General features: G+C 65.4%; 3 protein-coding genes and 1 long non-coding RNA gene across 4 annotated transcripts; all 4 read right to left on the bottom strand.

Moving 5' to 3' along the window:
* Positions 1 to 1,896: 1,896 nt before the first annotated feature.
* Positions 1,897 to 6,358, bottom strand: ESYT1 (extended synaptotagmin 1). Its single transcript, XM_050715976.1, is given in 18 exon segments — positions 1,897 to 1,947; positions 1,950 to 2,037; positions 2,039 to 2,052; positions 2,626 to 2,671; positions 2,673 to 2,695; positions 2,697 to 2,711; positions 2,794 to 2,862; positions 3,127 to 3,168; positions 3,171 to 3,217; positions 3,438 to 3,529; positions 3,843 to 4,022; positions 4,098 to 4,208; positions 4,653 to 4,739; positions 4,867 to 4,925; positions 5,034 to 5,165; positions 5,288 to 5,325; positions 6,053 to 6,166; positions 6,169 to 6,358. Coding segments are annotated over 18 exon segments (1,398 nt in total).
* Positions 6,359 to 7,183: 825 nt separating this feature from the next.
* On the bottom strand, positions 7,184 to 8,665 carry ZC3H10 (zinc finger CCCH-type containing 10). The gene has a single exon (XM_035571664.2). The coding sequence runs from the start codon at positions 8,566 to 8,568 to the stop codon at positions 7,393 to 7,395; it is 1,176 nt and encodes a 391-aa protein (XP_035427557.2). The 5' UTR covers positions 8,569 to 8,665; the 3' UTR covers positions 7,184 to 7,392.
* An 852-nt stretch (positions 8,666 to 9,517) lies between these two features.
* Positions 9,518 to 10,954, bottom strand: LOC118261004 (uncharacterized). The gene is made up of 3 exons (XR_004782344.2): positions 10,786 to 10,954; positions 9,822 to 9,844; positions 9,518 to 9,702 (listed from the first exon to the last, which is right to left on the bottom strand). It is a non-coding gene; the product is annotated as an uncharacterized LOC118261004 (long non-coding RNA).
* An 861-nt stretch (positions 10,955 to 11,815) lies between these two features.
* PA2G4 (proliferation-associated 2G4) lies at positions 11,816 to 24,176 on the bottom strand. Its single transcript, XM_035571616.2, has 13 exons — positions 23,978 to 24,176; positions 21,293 to 21,421; positions 20,616 to 20,721; positions 20,326 to 20,395; positions 19,075 to 19,167; positions 18,306 to 18,369; positions 16,714 to 16,792; positions 15,550 to 15,628; positions 15,135 to 15,268; positions 14,425 to 14,519; positions 13,801 to 13,928; positions 13,228 to 13,281; positions 11,816 to 12,933 (listed from the first exon to the last, which is right to left on the bottom strand). The coding sequence occupies exons 1-13, from the start codon at positions 24,063 to 24,065 to the stop codon at positions 12,868 to 12,870; spliced, it is 1,185 nt and encodes a 394-aa protein (XP_035427509.1). The 5' UTR covers positions 24,066 to 24,176; the 3' UTR covers positions 11,816 to 12,867.
* Between the last annotated feature and the right edge of the window lie 1,160 nt (positions 24,177 to 25,336).

Here is a 25,336-nt window from a genome sequence, read left to right as displayed (position 1 = left end):
GCGGAGGGTTTGTGGGTTTGGAGGGTGGGGGGGCGGTGGGGGGGGGGGACGCAGGACCCCAGTAGGTTGGTTGGGGGGGGTGGTTGGTGGGGGTGTGGGTGGGAGGTTGAGGGGGGGTTACGTTTTGGCACGGGGGGTGGGAGGGTGGGGGGGGTGGTGGGTTTGGGGAGCTGGGGGGGGTGGGGCGGGGGGTTGGATGGGGGGGGGTGGGGGGGGGGGGTGCAAGGGGGATTGGTTAGGTTGGGGGGGTCCCAGGGGGGGGGCTGTTGGGATGTTGGGGAGAGTCAATGTAAGGCGGGGGGGCGGGGCGCAGGCTCATGGGGGGGTGGTGGGGGGGGGGGTGGGTGGGGTGGATCATGGTGTGGGGGGTGGGGTGGGGTGGGGTCTGGGCACCAGGGGGGGGGTGGGGGGGATTTGGGGGGGGGGTTTTGAAGGGGGGTGGGATGATTTGGGGCTGGATCTGGGGGTGGGGAGGGGATGTTGGGGGTTGTAGGGAGGGGGGGTTGGGGGGGAGGGGGAGTTGGGGGTGGGGGGGGGACATGGGGGGTGGGGTGAGGGGTCTGGGGGGTCCCCCCCCTGGGTGGGGGAGTTGGGGGGGGGGTTGGGCTGAGGGGGGGAGGGGGGTAGGGGGGTTGGGGGGGGGTGGGGTGGGGGGTGGAGAAGGGGGTGGGGGGGGTTTGGGGCCTTGGTGGGGGGGGGGGGTACTGGGAAGGGGCGGTTTGGGTGGGGGGGAGGGGGGGTGGGTGTGCCCCCTGGGGGCGGTCCGGGGGTGGGGGGGGGGTTGGTGGGTGTGGGCTGGGGCGTGGGTGGGGAGGGGGGGGTCTGGGGGACCCTTTGGGTTTTGGGGGTGGTTTGTTTGTTGGGGGGGCAGGGGGTTGGGTGTTGTGGGGGGGTGTTGGGGGGGGTAGGGGGGGTGGGGGGTACCCCTGGGGGGGGGGGGTCCACCGGGCCCCCATGGGGGACCGGGGGGATGGGGTGGGGGGGGTGTGTCCTGTGTGGGCGAGTTGGGGGGGGGGTTTGGGGTGGTTGGGGGGTTGGTTGTCCTGCGGGGGGAGTGGGGGGGGGTGGGTTGGGGGTTACTGGGGGGGTTGGGCACGCTGGGGGTGCTTGGGGGTTGAGGAGCGGGGGGGGGGGGGGTGGGGGTGGTGGGTGGTGGGTGGAGGGTGGGGGATGTTTTGTTGGGTGGGGGGTCGGGGGTTTGTTCACCCGGGTGGGTTGGGGGGGGGGTGTGGGGGGGGGGGGCACTTTTTGGGTGGGTGGGGTGGGGGGGGTTGCCGTTTTGGAGTGGTTTTGTGGAGTGGGGTGGAGGTTTTGGGGGGGGTTCTGGGCTTGGTTGATTGGTGGGTGGGTCGGGGGCGTGGGGGGGGGGGGAGGTGGGGGAGTTTGCGGGGTGTGGGTTTTGTGTGGTTTGGGGGGGTTGGGTTGGGGGCATGGGGGGGACGCCAGTGGTGTGGGGGGTGGGGTGGGTTGGGGGTAGGGCCCAGGGTTTGGGGGGTGGGAGGGTGGTACCTGATGGAGGGGGGATTCGGTGGTATGGTGGGCGGGTGGGGGGCGTGGTCCGCGGGGAGGTGGCTGTTTGTGGTGGGTCCATGGGGGTGGTTGGTTTGCGGGGTGGGGGGGGGGTTGGTTTGTGGTGTGGTGGTTGGTGTGTCGGTGTGGGGGGGGGGGTGGGGTGGGGGGGTGGTAGGGGGGGGTGTGGGGTTGGGCTGGGGGGGGGTGGGGGGGGGGGGGGGGGCGGGGGGGGTTTTTTTTGTGGGGTGTGGGGGGCAGGTGGGGGGGGTGGTTGCGGGGTGCTTCCATGGGGGGGGGTGGGGGGTTGTGGGGGGGTGGTGGGTGGGGGGGGTCGGTGGCGGGTAGGGGCGGCGGGGCCCCCCCCCCCCCTAAGCTCCCAGCCCCTCACCCTGATGCCAGCTTCATGTAGAGGCGGCTGGCGGGCCCCGCGTGCTTCACAAGACGGGAGGCTGCGCCAGCGTCAGCTCCGGGGCCTCCAGCAGGCAGCAGAGAGGTGTCACCGAGAGCGAAGCCAGGCTGCTCTGGCGGGTCGTCCTTCACCTGGGGGGGCGCGGGGGGCAGTCAGCGGCGCGTGGGAGAACTGGGGGAAATGGGGGCAAGGGGTGGGGGGGAGGGCGCGGGGGAAAGGGGTGCGGGATTTGGGGGGAGCGGGAGCAGGATTGGGGGGGGGTGCGCTAGATTGGGGAGAGGGCAGGGTTTTGGGGGAGACAGGGGGACTGGGGATTCTGGGGGGGGGCCAGGGTAATTGGGCATGATTTGGGGGAGGATGCTGGGGGGGAGCACGGGGGGATGGGGGGAGGATTTGGGGGAACCATTAGGGGAAATGGGGCAGGAGTCTGGGGGGGGCGGCACAGGGGAAATGCGGGCAGATTGGGGAAGATTTTTGGGGGGAGCCCGGGGAATGCAGCGAATTCTGGGGGGATCAAGGAGGAATGGGGGGCAGATTTGGGGGGAAGGTTTTGGGGGAGCATGGGGGGGATGGGGGCATGATTCTGGGGGGGGAGTGCAGCTGAGGTTCTGGGGGAGCACGGGGGAACAGGGGAGATTTTGGGGGAGCACAGGTGAATGGGGGGCAGGATTTGGGGGGAGCGTGGGGGAGGTGCTGGGACCCACCTGGATGTCCACGTCCTGGTTGGCGGGGTCGTGCAGGAAGAAGCGAGGCATCTTCCCAGACCGGGGGAGCATGTGTTGTAGACCACCTTGGGGGGGGGGGGGGGCGTGAGAGACCTCCCCCTGCCCCCCTCCCCTCCTCGGGGCCGCATCATGCTGTGCCCCCCCCACCTTGGCTTCCGGCCGTGTCACGTCCTGCACCGACACCTGCACCATGGGGTTGGGCTCCTTGCCCGGCTTCTTTCATCTGCACAGAAATGTGGGGGTCAATCAGGTGCAACCTCATTGCCCCCCCGCCCCCCAGGACCCCCGAGCCCCCACTCCCGTGCAGCTCCTGCGCCCGTCCAGGTACACAACCATGATGGCGGCTGACGGCGGGTCGGCGCTTGGCGACGATCACCGGTTCTCTGTAACAAAACCTGGGGGTGGGGACGGCAGGGAGAAAGGGGGGGGGCATTAATGCATGGCAGAGCCCCCCCCAGCCCACCCCCCTGAGCCCCTCACCTCCTCCAGCTGGAGGCGTCGGGACAGCAGCGTCAGCCACTCCCTAGGCGCAGGTGGAGGCGCCCCTGGCCCCCGTCCTGCAGCGGAACCACTGGGGCACAGCGTGGTCAACACTGCCCGCCCCGTGCCCCCCCCGCCCCCAACCCGCAGCCCCCTCCCCTCCTCCGCACGCTGCCCGCAGCCTCCTCCTCACCTCCTCGCCCCCGCCTGCAGCACCTCCCCAAATCCAGCTTCATCCTTGGGGAAGGGAAGCGGGGGTCGTGCGGCTCGGGGTTTTGGGGGGGGGGGGTTGGGGAGGCTGCCAGCCCCACTGCCCGCCAGGCCCGGGGTCAGCCGGCCCCTCACCGGCCCCAGGAGGTCGTCCTGGTCGGGGTCCTTGTCAAACAGCTCCACCTCGATCCCACTGCCCCGTCACCGTCGTGCACGATGAACTGGGGGACAGCACGAGGGGGGTTGGAGGGGGGGGGGCAGGGGGGTCCCTGGGCCCAGCATGCCACGGGGCACGGGGGGGGGGGGGTTCCCCCCCCCCCCCTCAGGGTGTTCCCAATCCCCAAACCCAGCACGAGGGACACCCCAAGAACCCCCACACACCGCAACCAGGTCGGGTGTGACCAGTAGGGGTTCCCCGCACCCCCACTACCTGGGGGGGGGGGGGACGGACATGCAGCACAGGGGGAGGCCTGTCCGGCACTGAGGGCTGGGGGGGGGGGCCACACCTCGTAACCTCGTCCAGGTGGGTTGCGGTGTTGGGGACGAAACGGGCTGGTGACGAAGCCTGGGTGGGCCCTACGCGCAGCACGGCGTACGGGTCCGACTTGCCCTCCACCAGCCCCCCCTGAAGCGGTACCTTGCTCCGCAGGTCCCCGGCGCCCGGATGTGCCAACGCACACACGGCCCTTCACGGGGAGTGGGTGAGAAGTGGTACCGGGACACCCCACGCCCCCCCCCATGCCCCCCTCCCCAGCCCTTACCCGGGGCAGGGGCAGCGGAGCTGCGCGGCCTCGTGCAGTCGGTCACCCGTGGCACCAGGGAGGCGTTTGGGCAGGACGAGGTAAGAGGCGATGGTGTCCATGATCTCGTGTCTGAGACAGAGCTGGGGATGAGGTGGTGGAAGGGGGGCCATGGTTCCCCATAGCCTGGGGGGCTGGTAACCCCCCGCCCCCCAGTAATGCTGTGACTCACCTGAGACCCTGGGATGTCCACGGTTGGTCATCCCCGTCCAGTTGATTTCCAAAGTCTGGGGGTGGGGGGGGGTCAGAGGAGTTGGGGGGGGTCAGAGGGGTTGGGAGACCCCATCCCGTCCTGCCTGGGGGGCCAGGGCTTGCCGGTCCCGTGCGGCAGGGGGGGCACTCACCGGGCGCCGATGAAGACATGGTGAGGGCCCCCAGATGGGCACGTCCCCCAGGATGGGCTCCAGGATGAATCCGCAGAGTCCCGTTGGTAGTGGGGGGGCAGTCGCTGGATGCGGACCCCCCCCTTCCTACCACACTGCCTCCCCCCCCCCTACCATCTCCCCCCCCCTTCACCTGGCATGCCCCTTCACCCCCTCCTTGCAGAAAACGTTCTTCACCTCCCCGTCGATATGGACATCACCCACGTAGGCTGGGGAGAGGGGACGTGGCGAGGGGGGGCCGTAGCAGGACCCCCCCCGTCCCGCTGCCCCCATGAGCAGCCCCCCCAGCGAGGGGAGCTCCAGCAGCTACATGGGGTGGGTCTCCGCCCATCACCTGATGTTGAGTGTCCAGCAGGATCTGCCTCTTGTGGTTGCCAGGGTCGCCGGACCCCAGCACCCGGAGGGGCTTCGGAGACAGGGGTGAGGGACGGGGACACATGGGGGGTGGGGGAATAATTTGGGGGAGGGGAGGTGGCAGGGCGGGCCCCATCTCCACAGGAAGCCCCCTCCTCGCTTTTCGCCCATGTCCCCCCTTGGTGAAGGTGAAGGTCTGCAGGTGGCTGTTGTAGGCGCGGATGGCCGGGGCGATGTTCTCCACCAGCAGCTTCTCCATGTACTGCCAAAAAAGGGCAGGCTGGGCCAGGACCTTGCCGGCGAACGGACGGAGGGACGGACCGAGGTACAGATGGAGGGACGGACAGTAGGGAGGGGATGAAGCAACCAGCCGGACGCTGATGGACAGGGCAACGGAGGGCCGGGGCTCCTCACCTTGTTCAGCCATTCTGCCCTCTCCACGTCCGGGAAGCCTCACCTGGGGGGGACGAGGGGGGGGGCACGTTACAAGGCCCTGGGGGCCGCAGGGGTCGGTAACCGCCAGCCCTGTGCCTCTGTTCCCGCCCCCCCCCCGTGCCGTGACCAACGCCTGGCCGCAGCCCCACGCCCCGGCTCCTTCAGGGGGTCCGGGGGGGGGGGGGGGCCCGGGTCGGTGCCACGGGGTGGGGTCCCGGCCCCCCCCCAAAGCCCCGGGGGGGGGGGATGCGGTCTCTGCGGCCGCCCCAGGCTGCAGGCAGGCAGGAAGCGGCCCCCCCCCCCCCCCGGTGCCCGTGAGTCACGGCACAGGCGGAAGCCGCGGGAGATAACGGATTGCGGGCAGGGGCGCCCCGGGGGGGGGCTCAGGGCGGGGCGGGAGGGGGGGGCAGCGGGGTCCTGGGGGGCAACGGAACCGGGGGGACCTCGGGGCCGGAGCAGGGGTGGTGCAATGCGGCGGGGGGGGCTCCGGGTGCGGGGGGGGGGGCGCCGCGCAGCAGCGGCAGGGCGGGGAAACGGGACGGGAAGGCGATGGGGAGCGGGGACGGCACCGGGATGGGGATGGGGACGGGGACGGGGAGCGGGACGGGAACGGGAAGGGGACGGGATGAGGATGGGGACCGGGACCAGGACGGGACCGGGACCGGGACCCCCGCCCCGGGATGCAGCCACCGCCCCTCCCCGTGCAGGAAGCGCCTCCGGGAGGTAGCGGCGGGCGGGCCCCGCTTACCCAGGCCGGCAGCTCCCCGCGGGCCGCTCCCAGCCCGGCGGCGGCGGCGCGCACGGCCGCTTCCTCGTCGCTCTGCAGGCGGGCGGCCAGGCTCAGCCCGCGCTGCCGGCGCGCCGCCGCCGCCTCCAGCCGGCGTAGAGCGCCAGCGCCAGCAGCACCGCGCCCGCGCCCAGCCCCAGCAGCCCCGCGGCGTAGGCGGGCAGCGCCCACAGCAGCCGCCGGCCCAGCGCCGCCAGCGCCGCCGCGCCCGAGCCGGGGCCGGGGGCCGGGCCGGGACCCGAACCCGCGCCCCGCCGCTCCATCGCGCCGCCGGTGGCACGCCCCTCCGCCGACCCCGCCCTCCGCGGGCCCCGCCCCACGGCCGACCTCGCCCTCTTCTCCCGGCCCGCCCCCCGCCGCCGCGCCCCCCGCCCCCTCGCCCCTATTGGCGCCGAGGACCGGGGCCGGCGCGCGCTGATTGGCGGCGCGGGGAAGGGGCGGGGCTCTCGGGGCCCCGCTGCTCCTCCCCCCCTCCCCTCCCCCCCCCTCCCGGGGGCCCCGCCCGCGCCCCTGCCCCCCCCCGGGGAATAATTATTAAATTATTCGCGGTAAAACCATTTGCCCTTTTTTGGAGCGGCCGCTGCTCGGCCCGCGGGGTGACGGCTTCAGGGCCCGCGGGGAGCGGGCAGCCCTCGCGTCCTGAACCGCCCCCCCCCCAAATCCTGACCCCCCTGCTCTGAGCCCCCCCCGGTTCTCTGCCCCCCCCCTCCCCCCCCCTCGGCCCCGCTGCCCCCCACGGACTCCGCGGGCACGGGCGCGTGGCGGCAGAGCGCACGCGGGTCGCTTCCTTTAATAGCCGAAAACGTTACACGGGCTGCGGGGGGGGGGGGGCACGCCGCCGGGACAGGGAGCGGCTGGTGCTGCCCCCCCCCGGCCCCCCCCCGGCTGTGCCACGAGCCCCGGTGCTGGGGCTTGTGGCCCCCAGTGCTGGGGGATGAGTCCAGAGCAAGGCCCCCCCATCGCGGCTGTCCCTCTGTCCTGCTGTCCCATCATCCTGCTGTCCTGGGGGGGCCGGCGGAGGGGCTGAGGTCACCAGGAGGCCCCCACGCCCCTTGCCCCCCCCCCATTAACCCCCCCTTCCCTGAATTCGCCGCCACGCCGAAGCCCACACGCAGCCGCTCGGGGTTAACGGTGGCCGCGGCGTGGGCCGGGGGGCTCACCCCCCTTCCTGCGGCCCCCCCAAGCCCGGAGGCGGGGGTCCCCCCAGTTTCTCCGTTCCACACTGGGGCTCGGCTCCCGCTCGCCTCCTGCCCTCGCCCCCCCCGAGGTGGGCAGGCGGCGCGGCGCGGCCGGGAGGTCAGTGCGGCATGGCCGTTATCCGCATGCTCTGCGAGGCGATGGGGTACGTCACCATGGGGGTGGTGGCGTGGCTCATGGTGATGCCCCCCAGCGGCTGCGCCATCGACACGGCCACGGGAGCCACCGAGACGGCCACCGGGGCCATGGAGACCGGGGGGGCCATGCCCTGGGCAATGGTCTGCGCCAGGGCGGCTGACAGCGGGGTGATTTCGGGGTTCATGGGGGGAGCGGCATTGGCCGGGGGTGCTGCCTGGGCGCCGGCGGGCGCTACCAAATCCTGTTGGGAAACGGGCCGGGGCTGCAGAGCCTGGCTGCTGAGCGTGGTGTGGGTCTGCGCGATGCTGTGGTTGTAGTTGGTGACGGTGCCCACGGTGGGCGCCAGAGTCTGCTCGGTGGCCGTGGCGGTGGAGCTCAGAGTCATCACCTTGGCCTGGTTGCGGAACTGGGCGTTCTGCTCCAGCAGCACCTCGTTGGTCGCCATCAGGTTGTTCACCTGCTTCTTGAGGTCCTCCACGCGCTTGCGCAGCATGATGTTCTCCTCCTCCAGCAGCCGGTACTCCACCGTCCGTGGGCTGGTGAAGCTGTACTCGTAGGTGTCGAAGTGCAGCCCGTCCACCCGCCGCCGCTTCAGCACGGGCTCATGGTCGTCGTAGCGGTCCGAGTCGTACATGGCGTCGTAGCGGCGCACGGCGGTGCCGATGCCCTGCTCGCGGGCGGCCATCCCCCGCGACTCGTACTCGTAGTCCCGCTGCAGGTGCTGGAACTTGCACTTGGCGCCCCGCTGGCAGTCGCCCTTCAAGAAGTCCCTGCAGATGGGCACCTCCTCCTTGCTGTTGGGCAGGTCGGCGGGGGAGAGGCCGAGCCCGGCGGCCACCTTCTGCCGCAGGCGCGGGGGGAGCTCCCCCGTCTTCTTGTAGCAGTCCTCGTCCTCCTTGGTGCCGTGGATGAAGCGGCAGTTGAGGCGCACGCACTCCTTGTTCTGGAAGTCGTGGCAGAAGATGAACTCGTTCTTGCGCACGCCCAGGTTGGTCACCTCGCTGATGTCGGGGTGCCGGAAGCGGCAGCGCTTGCCCCGCTTGCAGACGTTGCGCAGGAAGTCGCGGCAGATGTCGTCCGCGTTGGCGCCCACCTCATCGCCGCCGCTGCCGTTGTTGTAGCCGTCGCGGTCGGGCATCTTCGCCGCCGCGGGGGCCGCCGGCCTCGGGGCACTGCGGGAGGGAGGGAGCGGGGCGGGCAGGGTGAGGGCAGGGCACCGGCACCAGCGGGCACCGGGGGGCACCGGGTGGCCCCCGCCCCCGGGCAGGGGACGGCGCGGCCCGGCCCGACGCGGCCCCAGGAGCCTCCAGGCGCCTCCGGTAGTGCCCGGGCAGCCCCGCGCGGCCGCCGCCCGGTGCCGGTCCCGGTACCCTCAGGAGGGCGGCCCGGGCCCGCCCCAGGAGCCGCCGGGGCACCGTCCCGTGACACCCCGCGGGGACCGGGCCCGGTCGCACCGGGAGGGGAGCGGGGGAGGGGCCGGTTCCCCCGCCCCATCACGGGTCGCCATGGCAACCGCCCGCAGGCCCGAGGCAGGCCCGGCGGCGGGGCCTGGCGAGGCCCGGTCCGGGACGGGGCGGCCGCGGCCGCCGCGGGGCCCCGGCGGGCGGCGTGGGGGCGGCCCCCGGCGGCGGAGCGGCCCCGCCCGGCGCGGCCCGGCGCGGCCCGGCCCGGCACTCACCCGCTCGCGGCCTCCTCGCGGGTCCTCCAGCGCCAACAATGAGCGGCCCCTTCCGGCTGCCGCTCTGCGCCGGGCCGGAAGTGCTCTATGGTGCTTCCGGGGCGACCCGGAACAAGCCCCGGGGGCCTTCCCGGCGTGCCGCGCGGGGCTCGGGCTCCTCTTCCCGGTCCGTGACGTCACAGCCGCGCGCCGCCGGCCCGGCGCGGTTCCCCCGGGCCCCGCTCCGCCGCCCCCCGGTACCGACCCCAGCCCCCGGTACCGGCACGGAGCGCTCCCGACCCCCGCCCGCCGCCCCCCCGGCCTCCTCCTCACGGCCCTGCCGCCCGGTACCCGGTGCCCCCCGACCCCTACCGACGGTCCCAGCCCCGCCGCCCCCCGCCCCGGCCGCCCCCAGCAGCACCACGCCGCGTCCAACGAACACATCCAAGCTTTATTGGCAGCACCGGGGCCGTTACAGAGCGCGGCACCGGCCCCGGTACGGCCCCGCCGTCAGCTCCCCGCGGCGCTCCGACGACTCCTCCGGTCCGGGGCTCCGGGGCCGGGCGCGGCGCCTACTTGGACCTCTGCCGCATCTTCCTCCTCTTGCGCTTCAGCCTAGGGGAGAGACACGGAGCGGCGCTCGGACACCGGGCACGGGGCCGGTGCCGCCGGGGACCCCCCCCGGAAGGGGCAGCGCCAGGCCCGGAGCCCCGTGGGGAGCCCCCCTCACGTACCTGCGCATTCGCTTCTTGCGCCACTGCGGAGAGAGGAGAGGAGCCGGTGAGTGAGTGCAGTCGGCACCGGGCAGCCCTGGGGCTCCCCCAGCCACAACCCCGCAGAGCCCCCGGACCCCGCGACCCCCCCGAGCAGCCCCCGGGCCCTGCACCTGTTCCAGGTCCCGCTATAAAAAGGGCAACAGGACCCCCCCCCCCCAAGATACTACCGGTACCCAGGGACCCCCCCACACACACCTGACACCCTCCAAGCACCCCAAGACCCCCCCCCCCACTCCATCACCGAGGGACCCCCTCTGCGCTCCCCCAGCACCCAGGGGACCCTCCTCAGGGACTGCCCAGCACCCAGGGACCCCCTCGGGGACCGTCCCCTCCTGGTACCCCCCAGCACTAAGGGACCCCCCAGGACCTCCCCCTCATGGACCCTCCAGCACCCAGGGACCTCTAAGGGACACCCCCGGAACCCTCCCAGCACCAAGGGACCCCCCTCAGAGACCCCCCAGCACCCAGGGACCCTTCTCAGGGACTGTCTGGCACCCAGTGACCCCCCCAGCACTATGGGACGCTCCCCGGAACCCCCTCCTCAGGGACTGCCCAGCCCTCTGTGACCCCCTCCTCCCCCGGCACCCCAGGCACTTGGGGACCCCCCTCAGGCCCCCCCCAGCACCCAGGGACCCCCTCAGGGACCATCCCCTCCTGGCACCCCCCCAGCACTGAGGGACCCCCCGGGACCCCCCCTCAGGGACTCCCCAGGCACCTGGGGACCTCCCTCCGAGACCCCCCAGCACCCAGGGACCCCCCCCTCTCAGACCAGCACCTAGGGACCCCCCCCCGGCCCAGGCCCCCCAGCCCCTGCTCCGGTCCCTCAGCACCCAAAGCCCCCCCTCAGCCCCGCGCCCCCCCCAGGCCGCAGCCGAGGCCGCATCGCGCTCCGAGGCGCCATCGGCCGCCCCCCGCCGCTCACCTTGGCCCTCATGGCGGCGCGCGGCCGCCGCGCTCAGTCCCGGCGGGCGGCGGCGGCGCTAACGGCGGATGGCGGCGGATGGAGGCGGGCTGCGGCGGCAGCCGACAAAATGGCGGCGGCGGCCGAGAGAAGCTCTTTGGGCCCGCCGGGGCCTATTTATAGGCAGGCGCCGAGTCCCCGCCCCCTGCGCGGGGCACGACGGGATACGCAGTCGCCCCGCGGGGCACGACGGGAGATGTAGTCCGCGCGCCGGCCGCCATTTTGCACGTCGCCAGAGCGGGAGGGAGCCGCCGCCGTCCCCCCCCCGCCCCCCCCCAGTGATGAGAGGCAGGCCCGCGGTCACCAGTCACGTTTATTTGGAAACAAAGGCGTTACAGAGGGCTTCTCGGGAGCTTTTCGACATTTTAAACAACGGCGGGGGGGGGGTTCTTGTCTTGTATCAAGAGGTACATTATATTTTTTTTTTCCAGGTAAAAAATAGAAAATTAAATAAACCTCCGGCAAGTCTTAGTGGCGTACAAACCTGTAACATGGGTTGAGGAGAAAGGTTAGCTCCGCCGTTCCTCCACAGAAGGCGATAAGAGAGGATATTGCTTAAAAACGCTAAAATGTTCCTGCTGGGGAACGAGGGGTGGGTTTCCCTCCGCAGCCGCTGAGCCCACGACCCGCCACCCCGCGGCACCTCCGCCTGCCCCTGGGCCGCCACAGAGCTGGAAAGGTGGAGAATGGGAGCGGGCAGGTGGAAAAAATCAGAAAAAAAAGGTATTGCATCGTTTACTCTCTTTTATTGGCTTTGGTAGTATCTGCACGTGTGGAGCTGAGGCAGACCCCAGCTGGCGGCAGGGAAGCATGGTGCCTGCGGAGGAGCCCGGGAGCAGCCGCCTGACGGGGCATTTTTCAAAGCAGGGGATTTTCCCAAATTCAGCTACAGAAGGAGAGGGACCGGAGACCCCATCAGCAGATACCAGTACATAAAAACACCTCACACATTCAAATTCATGAAATTCAATCAGCTTTTTTTTTTCTTTAAAAAAAAAAAAAAAAACACTAGAAAAGAGCAATACCCCTGGCTGGACTCTAGCCCGAGTCTGCTGTAGCCTTTCCCTTGCCTACTGCCACCGAGAGCATGTGCAGGCAGGATGTCCTTCCAGGATCCAATACACATAAAAGAGTGGAACATACTCACAGGCCATGGAAACCAGCCACGAGGAAGAATAAAACACCCCAGGGCATCAGGGAATTTAAACAAACTGGAGAGCAGCAGGCACGGCCCTGGGGCAGCCAGCTCGCCTGCCTCCTGCCCCTCCGCAGAGCCATCAGGTGGGGAACGCTGATTTGCTTCCTTTCAAGTTGGGCAGTCAATTTAAAAACAAGCTCACCACAGCGGTGTATTAAAAAATAAGAGTGTTTATACGTAAACCAAGGCAGAGACAGAGCGCGGTAGACAGGACAGCCTACAGTCTCACAGGGGACGCAAAATTTGGTATTTTTCCAATGAGAAATATACAATCTAGAGGCTAAAAGAAAGTGAGAAATCCTCTGCCCCAAGGTAACAGACAGAAATGCCTACGCGGCTGGGGAGGAGCTGAGATAGCGCTGCGAGGCAGGTCACCTTACACTGTACGCGCGTACCATATCACTAAACACAGGTCACTTTTTCTCGGGCGTAATCAGCTTTTTTTTTTTCCTCCAAGAAAATCTGTAAAGGTAGAAATTAAAAAAAGGGAGAAGGAAGAAGAAGAAAGCAAGCAGCTCTCTACACTCCCTCTCACTGGGAACGGCTTAGTTGTTCACCTCTTTAACAAGTATGAATAGTATAAAAGGTTAGAAAGAGTGGATATAGACTAGCTTTTACTCCTCATTTTGTTTTCCTGCTTTATTTTTAAGTAGTCTGAAGTGGCTGAGAGAATCCTCCCTCATTGGCAAAGTCAACAGGAGCTGGTTGTTGTCAGTGGGAAGTCCAGCCTGTTTGTTGTTTGGTCGTAAGAGACAAACAGTGCTAGATTTTGTTTCTGTTTTTTGGGGGGGAAAAAGGGGCGAGTGTGTGTGAAGTGGGTGCTACATGGAGGGAGCGGGAGCCGCTCAGTCGCCAGCCTCGTTCTCCTCCGCCGTCTCTCCCGTGGTGGCATTCTCTGCGTTCTTGGAGGCCTGCGGAAACAAACCCACGGCAGCTGTCAGGACGGAGACGCGCTCAGGGACACCAGCGAGGGACAGACCGACCACGCAGCTGCGAGGGAGCCCACCCGAGGAACCTGACTGGGAGGAAAAGAGGGTGCCTCGAGGGTGCCGCTTCCCACACCAGGGGAACACCAGCATGTTCTTTCAGCGCTGCACTGAGGCAGGCTCGGAGGCGAGCCCGAAACTCAACCACACAGGAACTTGGTTAAGGTTGGGTGCTGCTGACTGGGTGCCACCAATCCCCACAAAACGTGACCAAATTACCTTCTTTTTCTTCTTTTTCTGGGTCTTCCGGCTTGCAGAACTTTGTAGAAGGGCCTGGAGACAGGAAGGAAACATAAGAGAGTAGAAAGCCATACTTCTTTCTTTTGACAGAAGATAAAGGGCTTTAAATGCCTTTACAGCAGAAGGAGCATCGCCAGCCCCTGAAGGAATGGTGGTAAGTCCTAACAGGCATAGCGGTAGTGGGGAATGCCGCAGCCTTGCGCTCCGCTGAGGCACGAGGCCTTGGAGCCAGCTGTCGGGGCTTCTCAGCAGCTCGTAGGAAGGGGCTGGTACCGCTGTCACAAGTTTGATGCAACCCAACCTGGGCTAAAACATTTTTGCTGGTGCTGCGGGGCTGCAACGAGCCGGTGATTTGCACCATGACCTACTGCTGCCCTCGGACGTGCAGGCAGCCTGGCTGCAGGGGCTGAGCTTTTCATTTTTTAAGCTCCTGCTCACCCCCTCTCCATCCAGCACAGTCTCCTGGATTTTACTTCCCACCTTCATCCCAAGAGGCAGAAACACAGGGCAACTCATGAGATGTGCTTGCACCTTATGTTTTTTTAAGCTAACCTTCAGTTCTCCATCTTGCACCTCAAACTCCGACTTGTAGAGCTCAGGCTCGAAGGGGCCACTTGTTATCCTCATAGGGCCGTTGGGCATTAAAAGCACTGTGAATTTGAACTGTGCAACAAACTCTCCTGCAAAGCAGAAACAGGCGTTACTACCAGCCCCTGGGCATCTGATCCGCTGGCTATCCAGGCAGATGTTCCCAGTGAGGTGCTCTTTCAATTCCTGTCCCATTTCCATTCCCACACCGTCACAGCTACAAACCAGCCTGCGGGAGCTCCTCAGACCAACCCTGACCAGAGCAAAACAGTTCCCTCAGCACCACCCCACAGCCTCTCCAGCCTGCTCCGTAAGCAAAAACTTCGGCTGTCAATCTCTCCTCCTGCCCAGGAAATTACTCCATGAAAAATTTCGTCTAATCGCTGGAACAATTCCAAAACAAGGTCCAGAAGCCAGCGGGGAGCGAGTTTCCAGGCGGACGGATACCAGGGCCCTTGAAGAGCACCCCTGGCATTTGTGCCACGGCACAGCCAGCGCCGGTCTCATCGGCCTCGGGAAGTGACCGCCAGCTGTCTGCTGAGCAGGCACCCACACCCGGCTCCCAGCCCTCCCACCACCAGCACTCACCTTCCTTTTCGTAGAGGACATTGAAAGGCTGGAGCAGCTCGTGTTTGGCGCATTCCACCACCCCCATCCTGGCCTTCTTCTCATCCTCAAATGCCCTGCAGAGGAAAGAGAGCCACAGCTGAGCCAGATCCCACCCTGCAGGCTTCAGAATTGCCCCCGGGGTCAGCCTGGGGACTTTCTACACTTGTGTCTCCCTCGCCCGGCGGCGCTGCGTGTGTTGCAGTGACAAAACAGTTTGTCAGAGCAGGCACCTGCTAGGTGAACGATTGCCTTCCGAGAGCGGAAAAGGTAAGTGGATTTAAAGACAAAAAGAGCCCGTCAGGTGAACGTTGCTTCCTTATTTCGCAAGCACGTCACATCCAAAAATTGATTGGAGCTGCCTCCCCTCCTCATGCTGCACCCTGGCACTGCTTTTACTCCTCTCCTTTTTATTTTAGCCACAATTCCAGACTCCCCGCCTGCCACGCAGGGCCCAGGAGATTCTCCGATCCTCAGCCTGTGCCTGGGATTCCTGTTTAAGCCCGTAACATCCTTCCTCTGCCCGCTCCTGGGCTCAAGTACAGCAAGCCCCAACATAAAGTAGCAGAAGCTGCCTCCCCCTCTGTGACAGACACTGAAAGCACGCTGCTTTTGCTGTCAGCATGGTCTGTAAGCTCACACAAAGCATCCAACTCTGCACACGTGGGGAGGTCACGAGTAAAAGCAAATACCTGAGAGTAAATGGCATAGTATCAAAGCGCCTCTCCACCTCGCTGAAAAAGGCACGGGAGGTTTTCATCTTCAAGCCATACTGTTTGGAGGGGTCCCTTTTGTAAATTGTAGTCCTCTGCCCAGCGTCCTTCGCCTGAAAATGCAAACAGAGCTGAGAGCGGGAAGGGGGCAGAGCAGCAACTCCTCAGCCAGAGAACTGCCTGGGCCAGGACGTTTACATCTGCAAGCACCGGGCGGGCTCTGACACCGTAGAAGTCCGCCCTGACTTTTTTGACGGAAAAAGCTACACCCAAAGAGACGCAGCGAGACCCTGCAGCCACGCGGATGGGGCAGTCAGCACCGCTGGCTGTGCTCAAACCCAGCCGCATCGGCCACGCGCACAGAGGAACACCGGGCAGGGAGCACCCAACTCACCTTTCCCTCTCCACTGCTGACAAGAACATCGACAGCATAAACTTCGTGGACCTCAAATTCTGCTTTTTCGTGGTCCTTCCTGGATGAAAAAGGTTTGGTGAGTCAAACAATGGCAAGTAGAGAAGACGACACCTCCCATGCAGCCACAGCACCTCCAACAAGCCCACACTGGGCTTAGCCAGTGAGGGTCTGCAAGCACAAAGCAGCGCCAGGGTGCTCCGAAGTGAGCGGGTCCCCGACCAGAAGAGCAAAAGCTGGCACAGAAGTCGAAGATTTACGTCCCAGGTAATAGAACTGATCAGCGACAGGCGGGCAGAGAAAAACAACAGCAAGCCAGTGCTCTTCCTGCCCAGGACAAGTAGCTCCATCCCCAGAGAGGGGGGGAAGCTGTCCCCCACATTCAGCGCCAGCTCCTTGAGCTTGTGGTCACGTCCCAGCAGGCCAAGAGCCCACTGCACCCGGTACGTCCCTACGCTAGAGACCCCGCAAGCCAAGTGCTGGATTTAAAGCCCCTAAACTCTAAATATTCAGCTTGAGACCCAGCCCTGAGTGCACCCCCGAGGGAAAGAAGCTGCTGGAGCAGGACACATCCAGCTCATTAGTTCAAAACCATCCTGAGATGCTACTGACAGCCATCACCATGCAGTGGGCTCCTGGCAGCCTCTGCGAGACAAGCGACAGCCTTGGCACGCTTCCTGCTGAACGAGCATCCACGGCCACGGCAAGCAACAGTTGGCTATTTTGCTGGCAGCCTCTAAGGCCACAGGCTGCAATTTACTGGGGACTCCTTCAAGAAACTGGACGGAAACCAAGAACGCTCGCAGGTGCCAGCGAGGAGTGTCACATCGGTGCCTTGCAGCCTTTCCTTCTCAGAACAAACCCCAAACACCGAGACACGGTGCACGTTCACGTAGAACAGGCAAGCTAAGGGGATAACAACCTCCGAGTCTGCCTTCCTGGGTCAGACTTCAAGCAAGGCTTCATGCAGGGAGCGCTCTTCCTGTGGGTTAAACTCCGTCGCAGCGGCAGCCAGCCACCACGTGCAAACATACCTGCCACACCCCGCCTGATCCCACAGCCAAAAAGTGAGAAATGAGAGCCCCAGACCAAGCCACGCCACTCCCAGATACCGTGGAAGGCAGCAACCCCCGAGGTGATGCTCACTTTTGCTGGTCTGTAGGGTTCTGGATGATTGTTTTCTCTCCATCGATCACATGCTGTTTCAGCTGGTGCGACAGCATCCCTGCCACGATAAGAGACCCCATTAACACCTCTGAGCTGCACGCCCGAGCCTCGCATTTATCAACCCTCCAGGACCCGGGGCTGCAGCCAATAGCCAACCAAACCGTCTCAGGTGTTAAAGCTTCCTCAGCTTCACCTGGTCAGCGGCTGGTCGGGGGCTGTCCCCGCACGTCAGCGGATGCGGAGCTCCCCGGAGCCCACTGTGACCCCCACAGTCCTCCCCCTGCAGGAGGAGTTGGGGACCCCTTCTGGCACTGCTGCTCCTCAGTGAAGCGCCCCGACTCACCAACCACTTGTAACGGGCTGGAGGTGAGCCCATGAGCACACGCATCACGCTCCTGGGTGTTTTTAAACACGTCAAATGAATGGAGACTTTCGGTGCTGGCTAGGCCGTACCGCACTCAGGGCGTATTTGGGGGGCCCAACTCGCTCTCCCTTTCTGTTCCCCTTCAGCCTGGAGCCTACCAGGGGTACACGCGGCCACTCCTGCCCCCAGCCCAGCCCGGGACACGCGTCTCGTCCAGGGAGGATGGCTCTGCCAGCGGGAAGGGAGAGCCTGGCCGCCAGCAGCTCCGTTTGTTTTCATCAGCTGGGGCCTTCTGCTGCTGCCAGTGCCTAGATAATTACGGCACTTGACTGTTTCCAAAACAGTGGCTGCTTCAACTCCCTTGACAGTGTGAGCAGCCGCCTCCTCGCTGCGGCTCATGCCACGGTTTCTCAGAGAAAGGAGCAGAGCACTGAGGAGACCCACAAAGCCATCCCACACAGGGAACAGGGCAGCGACCTTCCAAGGCTGGGCCAAGGCGAGCGGAGAGAACGCGCCAGCTTTACGGTGTTTCAGGAAACTTAACTAATAATGGGCCAATTTAATCGCGGCTGAAAACAGTTTGTTGGTGATGTCACTAACTAGGAGAAAAGCATCTGCACGTGCCAAATGTCGAGCTCAGCTCTTGCCACCTTTCAAACAAGAGCCCAGCCTTCTCCTTTCCACAAGAAGCTACCCCAGCGCCTTTCCCCCGCTCATTATCGAGGCCGTGAAGAAAACATGAATCAGTTTGGAGCTGTGAGGGAGGAAATTACATACCCTGCGCATCTATGGGCATCTTTTGCAATGGATCCGGCATTACAAATGAGCTCTTTTGTGCATTTACTAAAGGGGACTGAACTGCGAGTGGCCAAGTCTGCAGCAGAGGGCCAAGCGATTCGCCCAAGGTCAGCAGGAAGTCCCCAAGCCAGGACACCACCTACCAGCCCGGGAAGCCCACGGCTGTTGTTCCTAGATTAACGCATCTTTAAAAACAGATCAAAACCAAAAACAAAAAACAGAGGAAGGAAGAAGAATCTAGGTAGTTTTGAAGGGATTTTTAAGCAAAGGCTGCTGCGTTTAGAGATGGCGTGTCTAGGACCTGTTGCCAGCGTGTGCTTCCCAGAATTTGAAGAGGGCAGCTCGGGATCTCGATCAGTGTGTAATTAAAACATTGCTACCTCTGCCTCAGCTATTCCCCAGGCCTTACCTTCGATTGGCGTGCAGTGAAACGAGTGGGCTATTTTGTTCCACGTGTCTGTCACTTGTGTATTCTGGATGAAGAACACACGAAAACACATTAAGGGCATAAAATCCAAGGCACAGGCACGACAGGTTTTTCACTCGACAGTGTTCCGTGATAAACCGAGCGGTGCTCTGACACCTCCAAAAAAAAAGGAGAACCGGCGCCAGGCTTCCATTTTTAACCCCGTATCAACAAAAACGGCATGGACCACGAGGTCAGCTCAGCCTCCTGGTCGCACCCAGCGCCTTTTCACAAGCCGTCCCTTTAGGGGATCACACCGGCAGCTATGAGAAACCCAGGCACGTCTGGAATAGTAACAGGGCGACAAAGGAGAATGCCTGTGGCCGCTGAGGCGTCTGAGCAGCAGGCAAGGGAGAGGCGCAAGTGGGAGAGGTTTAAGGGAGCCCCTTTCAGGGGATCTGCTGTGTGCCCGGCTGCCCCCAGAAGGGAAGGACCGGCAAGCAGAAGCGCCCACGGCTTCTCTGCGAAGCCGCCCTCACACAAGCGAGCACTCGGGTCCTGCAAGAAGCCAGAGCTGCTGACAGAGGAGCCCCCACCCTGGGGCCGGTGCTCCCCCAGGAGCGCTGCCTGCAGACAGCTGCTTCCAGCTCCCCACAGAGCTGGGCCGTGCTTCCCAGGCCTTCATTTTTATGCCCAAAGCAGCCGTGTGGTACAGGCGACCGGAGCTCCTCGCCCCGTCCGAGCTGCGTTTCCACACCCCTCGGTCGCTCACCTGGTTTCCAGGCTTCACCAAGCGCAGAGCGGCTTCAGCACAGAGGTGAGCTGCTTTGATGACATCAGCCTTACGGCCTGACACGGGGTTTTCCTGCAAGAACGGGAAAATAAAGGCTCTTTGGGCTAAGTTCTTTTACCTCTTATTGTCAAGAATGCTCTGCTGACTGCCCGGAGACAGAAAGCCTCCATCTAACCAAACACCCTCCCCGAGCAGAGCAAGGGATCTCAGTCAGAGGTGGGGGAGCTACTGGCTTCGCAGCTCTGCCGTTAGTCCTTCCCCTGTTCAAAAAGCAGGTGAGCATCAGCCACAACCACGCTGGCTCTCCATTATTTCCTGTTGAATTTCTCCGCTATTTCCTGTTGAATTTCAACAAGAACACCCTCACACAAGCTCATCGCTGTCAAAGACTGAACAGGACTCTTGCGTAGCCAGGAACATGGACTGGGGAAAGGCTTCCAATACATCTCATGAACTTTTTCTGTCCTCTCCACAGGAGAAAAACCATTCTGAAGACCCACACTGCCGTTCTCCTCCCCAGACTACAGCTAAAATCCTGTTCCAAGCCTACATGACAGCTCCACGCACCTAACAGCGACTCCCGCAGCCGGCTGCAGGAGCATGGCTTGGCCTCACCTCCAGAACGCCCGACCGAAGGCCTGGCCCACCAACCACCCGTGCCAGCGGGTGCCAGGGCTGCGTGCTGCCACCGACCCCAGGTGAGAAAAACTACCCCAGGCCTGCCCAGGCACGCTCGGACAGGAAAAGCAGGCGACAGGGACGGGTGTTTGGGGCCGGGGAACGAGCCCCCCCAGTGCTCGGGTTTGGGAAGGTGATGGCGGCAGCAGCGCGGCGCTCGGCTCCGCGTGCCTCGGCCAGCAGAGGGGGCAGGAAAACCTGCCCAGCCCGCCCCACAGCCAGCCGCACCTCCATTTGCGCAGCAGACACTCCAAACACCTCGCTGCAGCGCCGCCTGCGTTTGGTCTGTCCCAAGCTCTTTGTAACCTTGCAGAATTGTACACGCTGAGGCAGCGCGCCAGCCCTCGCCTTCCAGGGGACTGAGGGGTTTTACAAAAGGCACTGTTTTTACACCGGATCCGTGGCACCTTTGCAACCCAAGCAGCCACCTCCCCGAGGCTCTGCGCTGCTGCTGTAGAACCAGGTGCACCACACGTCGGCTGTTTGCTCTCTCCTTTAGGCTGCACACAAAGCAGCAGCTGCAGGAGCGACACCACCGCACTACAAACCTACCTTGGAGGCGTCTATGACAAAAGTGTGTGCTACATTCGCTATGAAGCCATCCACGTGGACGCCCAAGTCGCTGCAACACAAAGAGTTAATTACAGGTGGGGCCTAATGGCTCGGGAAACTTGTGTGACTTCTACAAGTATTCCACATGCAGGTGTGTTTCAAAAGCTTGACTAGCTATTAGGTTCTGCAATTAGTCACGTCGGGGAAGTACTTAACACACCGAGCAGGATTAAAAAGCAAAGCCCAGATGCCAGCAGCCAACTCACAAGAAACATAAGCGAGACGCTTACATTTTGACCAAGTCTCCGTCTTTGAGGATGTAGTCTTGGTCGCTCTTCAAGGGGGAGAAGTGACAGACACAGTTATTTACTGATATACTCGTCGGGAAGGCAATACCTGCGAACGGAAAACACAGAAACCCCCGTGAAGTCCCGCAGCCTCACGCAGCGCAGGCAGCAGCCCGGGCAGCGTGAACGTCGCTTAGGTTTGAGGTTCTTTTAAAGCTGTGTGAAATGCCCCGTTGCATCCGCCTCCAGCCCAAAAGCAGGAGGACTGCAGCGCGTGGCGTGCTCCTGCGCCGGCTCTTCCTTTTGCCCAGGCACCCACCAAAGAAACGGATCCCCGGCACTAAGACGCTTGCGAAAGGGACCCCAAGCCTCCAGAGCACAACGCAGGGAGCTCAGTGCCACGTTCAGGTGTCACCATTTCCAGGGCGGCTCCAGGCCGGCCATAGGGAGGGCAGCGCTGCCCCCACTGACCCTCGTTTCGGGGAGGGACAAAACACGAAGCTCCGGCTCACTGGTGATGCTGTGAGCAGGACAAGCAGGGTGATCTGGGCTGATACCGGCTCTCTGGGCGACGCAGTCCAGTTCTAACGATAACGAGCGGCGCTTCCTGCCCCGCTGCCCCCTCGCACCGGGCACCCAACAGGCCCAAACCGACACGGCCGCGTTGGAGCAGGCCTCACCTTTTTTCATTTCTTTCTCCTTCTTGAAAATCTTGCCGGTCTCCTCCATGATCATGGCGTCTCCCTTCTCGCACAAGCACAGAACCGACGCTCCCGAGCTGGCTGCTTCCACCACGGCACGCAGGACCCCTGGAGAGAAGCACAGACACGGAGCCGTCACAGCGCGGTAACGGTGAGCACCGCGGGGGCAAGAGATCGATCCATTTTTCTGTGGGGAGCAAGATTCTCGACTCTGCTTTTCACCAAGAGGGCTGCGGACACACAGAAAACCCGTTTTAATGTTTATTTTGTGTTTTTGAGAGCTGGCTTTCCCGAGCCGCTTCCCTGAAGAGCGCGAGCAAACAGAGGTAAGTTGGGATTTGCATGGATGAAGCGCTGCAGCCTCACACACCGAGCCCTGCTCAACAAAGCAGCCGAGCAGGAACACTGCTCTCCCACATTCTTTCCAGCCAAGTCAGAGCTCCAGAAACAGGTTTGGAAATTACTCAGGAGGCAAGACGCGCAGCACATCAAAGGGGCAGGGGCCATCGCTGCGGGCGCGTGGGACCAGAGGGCCCGGAGCAGGCGAAGCAGAGCCCGTTTCGTTGGGCCCTGACGCTGCAGAATCGCGGCTCTAAGGCAGGGCGCGTGCTCTGCTCCCCGACACGGCGCCCGGCTGACGCAGGGGACGCCGCGCGCCTTGCTGGAGGTCAGGGCGAGTTTCGCTGCCTGCTTCACACGTTGCCTGTCCCCCTTTTTGGGGCGTATTCTGGTGCCTACGAGTCCTGGCAGCCTTTTGGCTCCAGCGGGCCTGGAGCTTTGCAGGACAGCCCCACGGCTTTTCCCCTACCAACACACCTCGACGGCACCGCGGGCTCCCTGCAGCCCCCAGCTGCCGTTCCCCCTCATCCTTCTCGTGAAGCCGGGACGCTCGACCAGGACTCGCAAGGCTTACACTAAAGTTTTCAGGTCCTGGTGTAAAAGGCATCCTCGCAGCTTCCCCCCGCGCCGTGAGCGCGTTGCTTTTGTGAGAAGCCGCCCTGTGAAGCGCTTCCCCTCGGTGGGAGCTTCTGTCACCGGTGGTGCACGTTCTGGGTGTAAGTACGTGCTTTGGAAGTGCCCGAGAAGGCGTTTCCGAGGACAGGTTCTTATCGTTTCCTTGACACTGCCAAAACCCGAAGCTTTCACCTGCACGACACCTTTCGGGCGGTTTCGGTCACCTTTCCACGTGTCACAGACGCTTACGAATTGGGAACGCTCCCAAGCACAGACAATGCTCCTACACAGGAGGCGTTTAACGGGTGGCAGGACACAGGGAGGTGAAAAATGACAGCGTTAAAGCAAACGCTGCGGGGAGACAAGCGGAGAGCTGTGCTCCTTAGAGCGTTAGGACGAAACCGGACAGCAGCCGGCACGAAGCCTCCTAACCCCGCTCCGTCCTTCCACAACGCCTCGTGTAGGGCCGCGAGCACCTCGCGGCACCGAAGGCACGCCACGGGCACGGGGTGCTGCGAACCAGGAAATCTTTTTGCCGTGGCTCCGTTCGCCCTTCCCCAACACGCTCCCAACTCCACTAAGACAAACACCGGGACCAAGCTGCCGTCCCCCACCGGACCCGGGGCGGCCGCTCCGCGTGCCAAACCGGTGGCCGGTGTTGAAGCCGGCGTGCCAAGCCGCCGGGGAGCGGCTCCGGTCCCACGGGGGGCTCTGCCCCCCCGGTACCAACGCTCGGGGCAGCAGAGCGGGGCCGACGGGAGGCTGCGAGCCCTGGGGGGCTGACGCAGCTCCAGAGCCCCGCGTCGCTCCCCAGCCGGGTCCCGCTGAGGATCAGGGGGTGCCTCGAGGAGCCCGACGGTAGCCCCGGGGGGGTGGTGGGCACGGTGCTCCCGGGGCCCCCCAGCGCTGCCGGTCCCGGGGCCTCGGGCAGCAGCTGTCAGCTCCAGGGGGCAGCGAGCTGCGGGGGTGATGCAGCAAAAATAAACGTTTAAAACCGAGACGGGGGGGGGGGGGGGGGGGGGGGGGGGGGGGGGGGGGGGGGGGGGGGGGGGGGGGCAGGAGCCACGGGGGGCAGCTGGGATCAGGGGACTGACCCCGGGGGGGTCCCGGGACTGGGGGGGGGGTGGGGGAGCGGCGACAGGGCCCGGCCCGGTGCTGCCCAGCCCCGGGAGCGCGCCCCGGCCCGGCCCCGTTGCCCCCCCCCCGTAAGGGGGGTCCGGGACAGGGGGGGTCGATCCCCTAACAAAAGACCGGAGGCACCGGGGGGAGCCAGGCCCGGGGGGGGGGGGGGGGCTGTGCGGCCGTGCCCCCGCCCGCCCCTCCTGGGGGGAGCCCGGCGGGCCCTGCCCCCCCCCCCCCCGGTGCACGTGGGGCGCGGAGGCCACGTGCGGGCAGCGCCCGCCGAGCGGGGCCGGGCCGGGGGCACCGGGAGCGGCCCCCCTGGACCCCCGCAGCCCCCCCCCACGGCCCGGGGGCTCCGTGCTCCCCCCCCACCCCCCCCCGGCGGGGTCAGACGGGCCCGGGGGGGCGCTAGGCCGCGCCGCCTGCCCCAGGCCCGCCGCCTCCCGCTCCCCCCCTCCCCCTCCCCGTCCCCGTCCCCGTCCCCGTCCCCCGCCCCTCCCAGTACCCCCGGTGCTGCCCCCCCACCCCCGGCGTCCCCCTCCCCCCCTCCCTCTCCCCCCCCCCCCGCCGCCCGCGGCCCGCACTCACGGTTGGCGATGTCCCCCCCCATCTTGTACTTGGTCACCACCAGGTCCTCGGCGATGGTCAGCTCCGCCGCCTCCTCCTCGCCCGACATGGTCGGAGCCGCCCCCGGCCGCCGCCGCCGCCCCCCCCGCGCTGCCGCCGCCGCCGCCGAGACCCCGGGGAGCGCGAGCGCGAGCGCGCGAGCAGGGCAGGAGCGCGGGCTCCGCGCGAGGCACGCTGGGAAGCCGAGTCCCCGCCCCCCCGGACTACAGCTCCCGGCATCGCCCGCGGCGCGCACGGCACCGGCCCGGAGCGGGCCGGAGGACTCCAGTTCCCAGTGGGCATCGCGGTTCTCGCGAGAGATGAAAAGAGACGGGGCGGAAGTGGCGCGCGAGGGGTGATGGGAAGTGTAGTTCGGAGCGGTAGACGCGGGAGGGCAGAAGAGAAGGGGCTGCTCGGGGCATGGCGGGCGGGGGCGCTGCCCGGGGGGGGTCCCGCTGATCGCAGCCCCAAGAGATCCCCCAGCGCCGCAGCCCCCTCCCCTGGCCCCGGTCCCAACCCCATGGGGCCAGACCCAGCCCCTGCCCCGACCCCACGTCCCCACCCCCCAACTGTTACCCCATGACACCCCCCCCAGCCCCTTCCCCACGACCCCCCCAGCCCCAGGACCCCCCCCCCAAGCCCCTGTTCCAAGCTCCCAGCCCCTTCCCCACGACCCCCCCCCCCAGCCCCAGGACCACCAGCACGCCCGCTCCGTGTCCCTTCGTCTTTATTGTGCATTTACAAACCAGAACCGGCTCCAGACCGGGGGGGGGGGTTCGCGGGGGTCCCACTTGCACCCCAACCCCTGCCCACCAGCACAGCCCTCTCCCCGCCCTGTGGAGCACACGGAGCGGGGGCAACACCCCTGGCCTGGCTGCCACCGGGGTCCCTGAGAACGGGCACCCCCAGCCCACCGGGCTGGGGCGCGCTGCAAGGGGGCACCCCAAAAACGTGCCCCCCCCTGCCCAGCTCCAGCAGGGAATGGGGAAAACTGGGGCCTTCCTGCCCAGACGTCCTGCCTGCGGCAGCCGAGAGGACCCCGACCCCAAAGGGGACCCCAGACTCAAGGGGGGAATCGCAGCACCTAAGGGGGAGCGTGGCCCCAAAGGGGGACCCCAGACCCTAAGGGGATTCATGGTCCCAAAGGGGGGTTACAGCCCCAAAGGGGGAACCCAGACCCAAAAGGGGATCACGGCCCCAAAAGGGGACCCCAGACCTAAAGAGGGGGGTCACGGCCCCCAAGCTGGGCCCCCTCTCCCCAAATGGGGGCCAACGCCATGGTCCTGCACCCGGGAGCACCCTAGAATGGGGGGGAGCACCTGGGGGGAGCCCTTGGGCAGA

This window comes from Cygnus atratus, chromosome 29 (assembly GCF_013377495.2).
Source record: "Cygnus atratus isolate AKBS03 ecotype Queensland, Australia chromosome 29, CAtr_DNAZoo_HiC_assembly, whole genome shotgun sequence".
Lineage (NCBI taxonomy): Eukaryota > Metazoa > Chordata > Aves > Anseriformes > Anatidae > Cygnus > Cygnus atratus.
This window is presented reverse-complemented; position numbering and strand designations above follow the sequence as displayed.

Bases quoted from the DNA above. Each gene is read 5' to 3' on its own strand.
- PA2G4 (XM_035571616.2), bottom strand. From the start codon at position 24,065: ATGTCGGGCGAGGAGGAGGCGGCGGAGCTGACCATCGCCGAGGACCTG. The intron at 18,370-19,074 runs GTGAGCGACCGA...TTCTTCATCCAG, and splicing joins TGGTGAAGCCTGGAAACCAG to AATACACAAGTGACAGACAC. The intron at 14,520-15,134 runs GTATTTGCTTTT...TTTCCTCTGCAG, and splicing joins ACTATGCCATTTACTCTCAG to GGCATTTGAGGATGAGAAGA.
- ZC3H10 (XM_035571664.2), bottom strand. From the start codon at position 8,568: ATGCCCGACCGCGACGGCTACAACAACGGCAGCGGCGGCGATGAGGTG.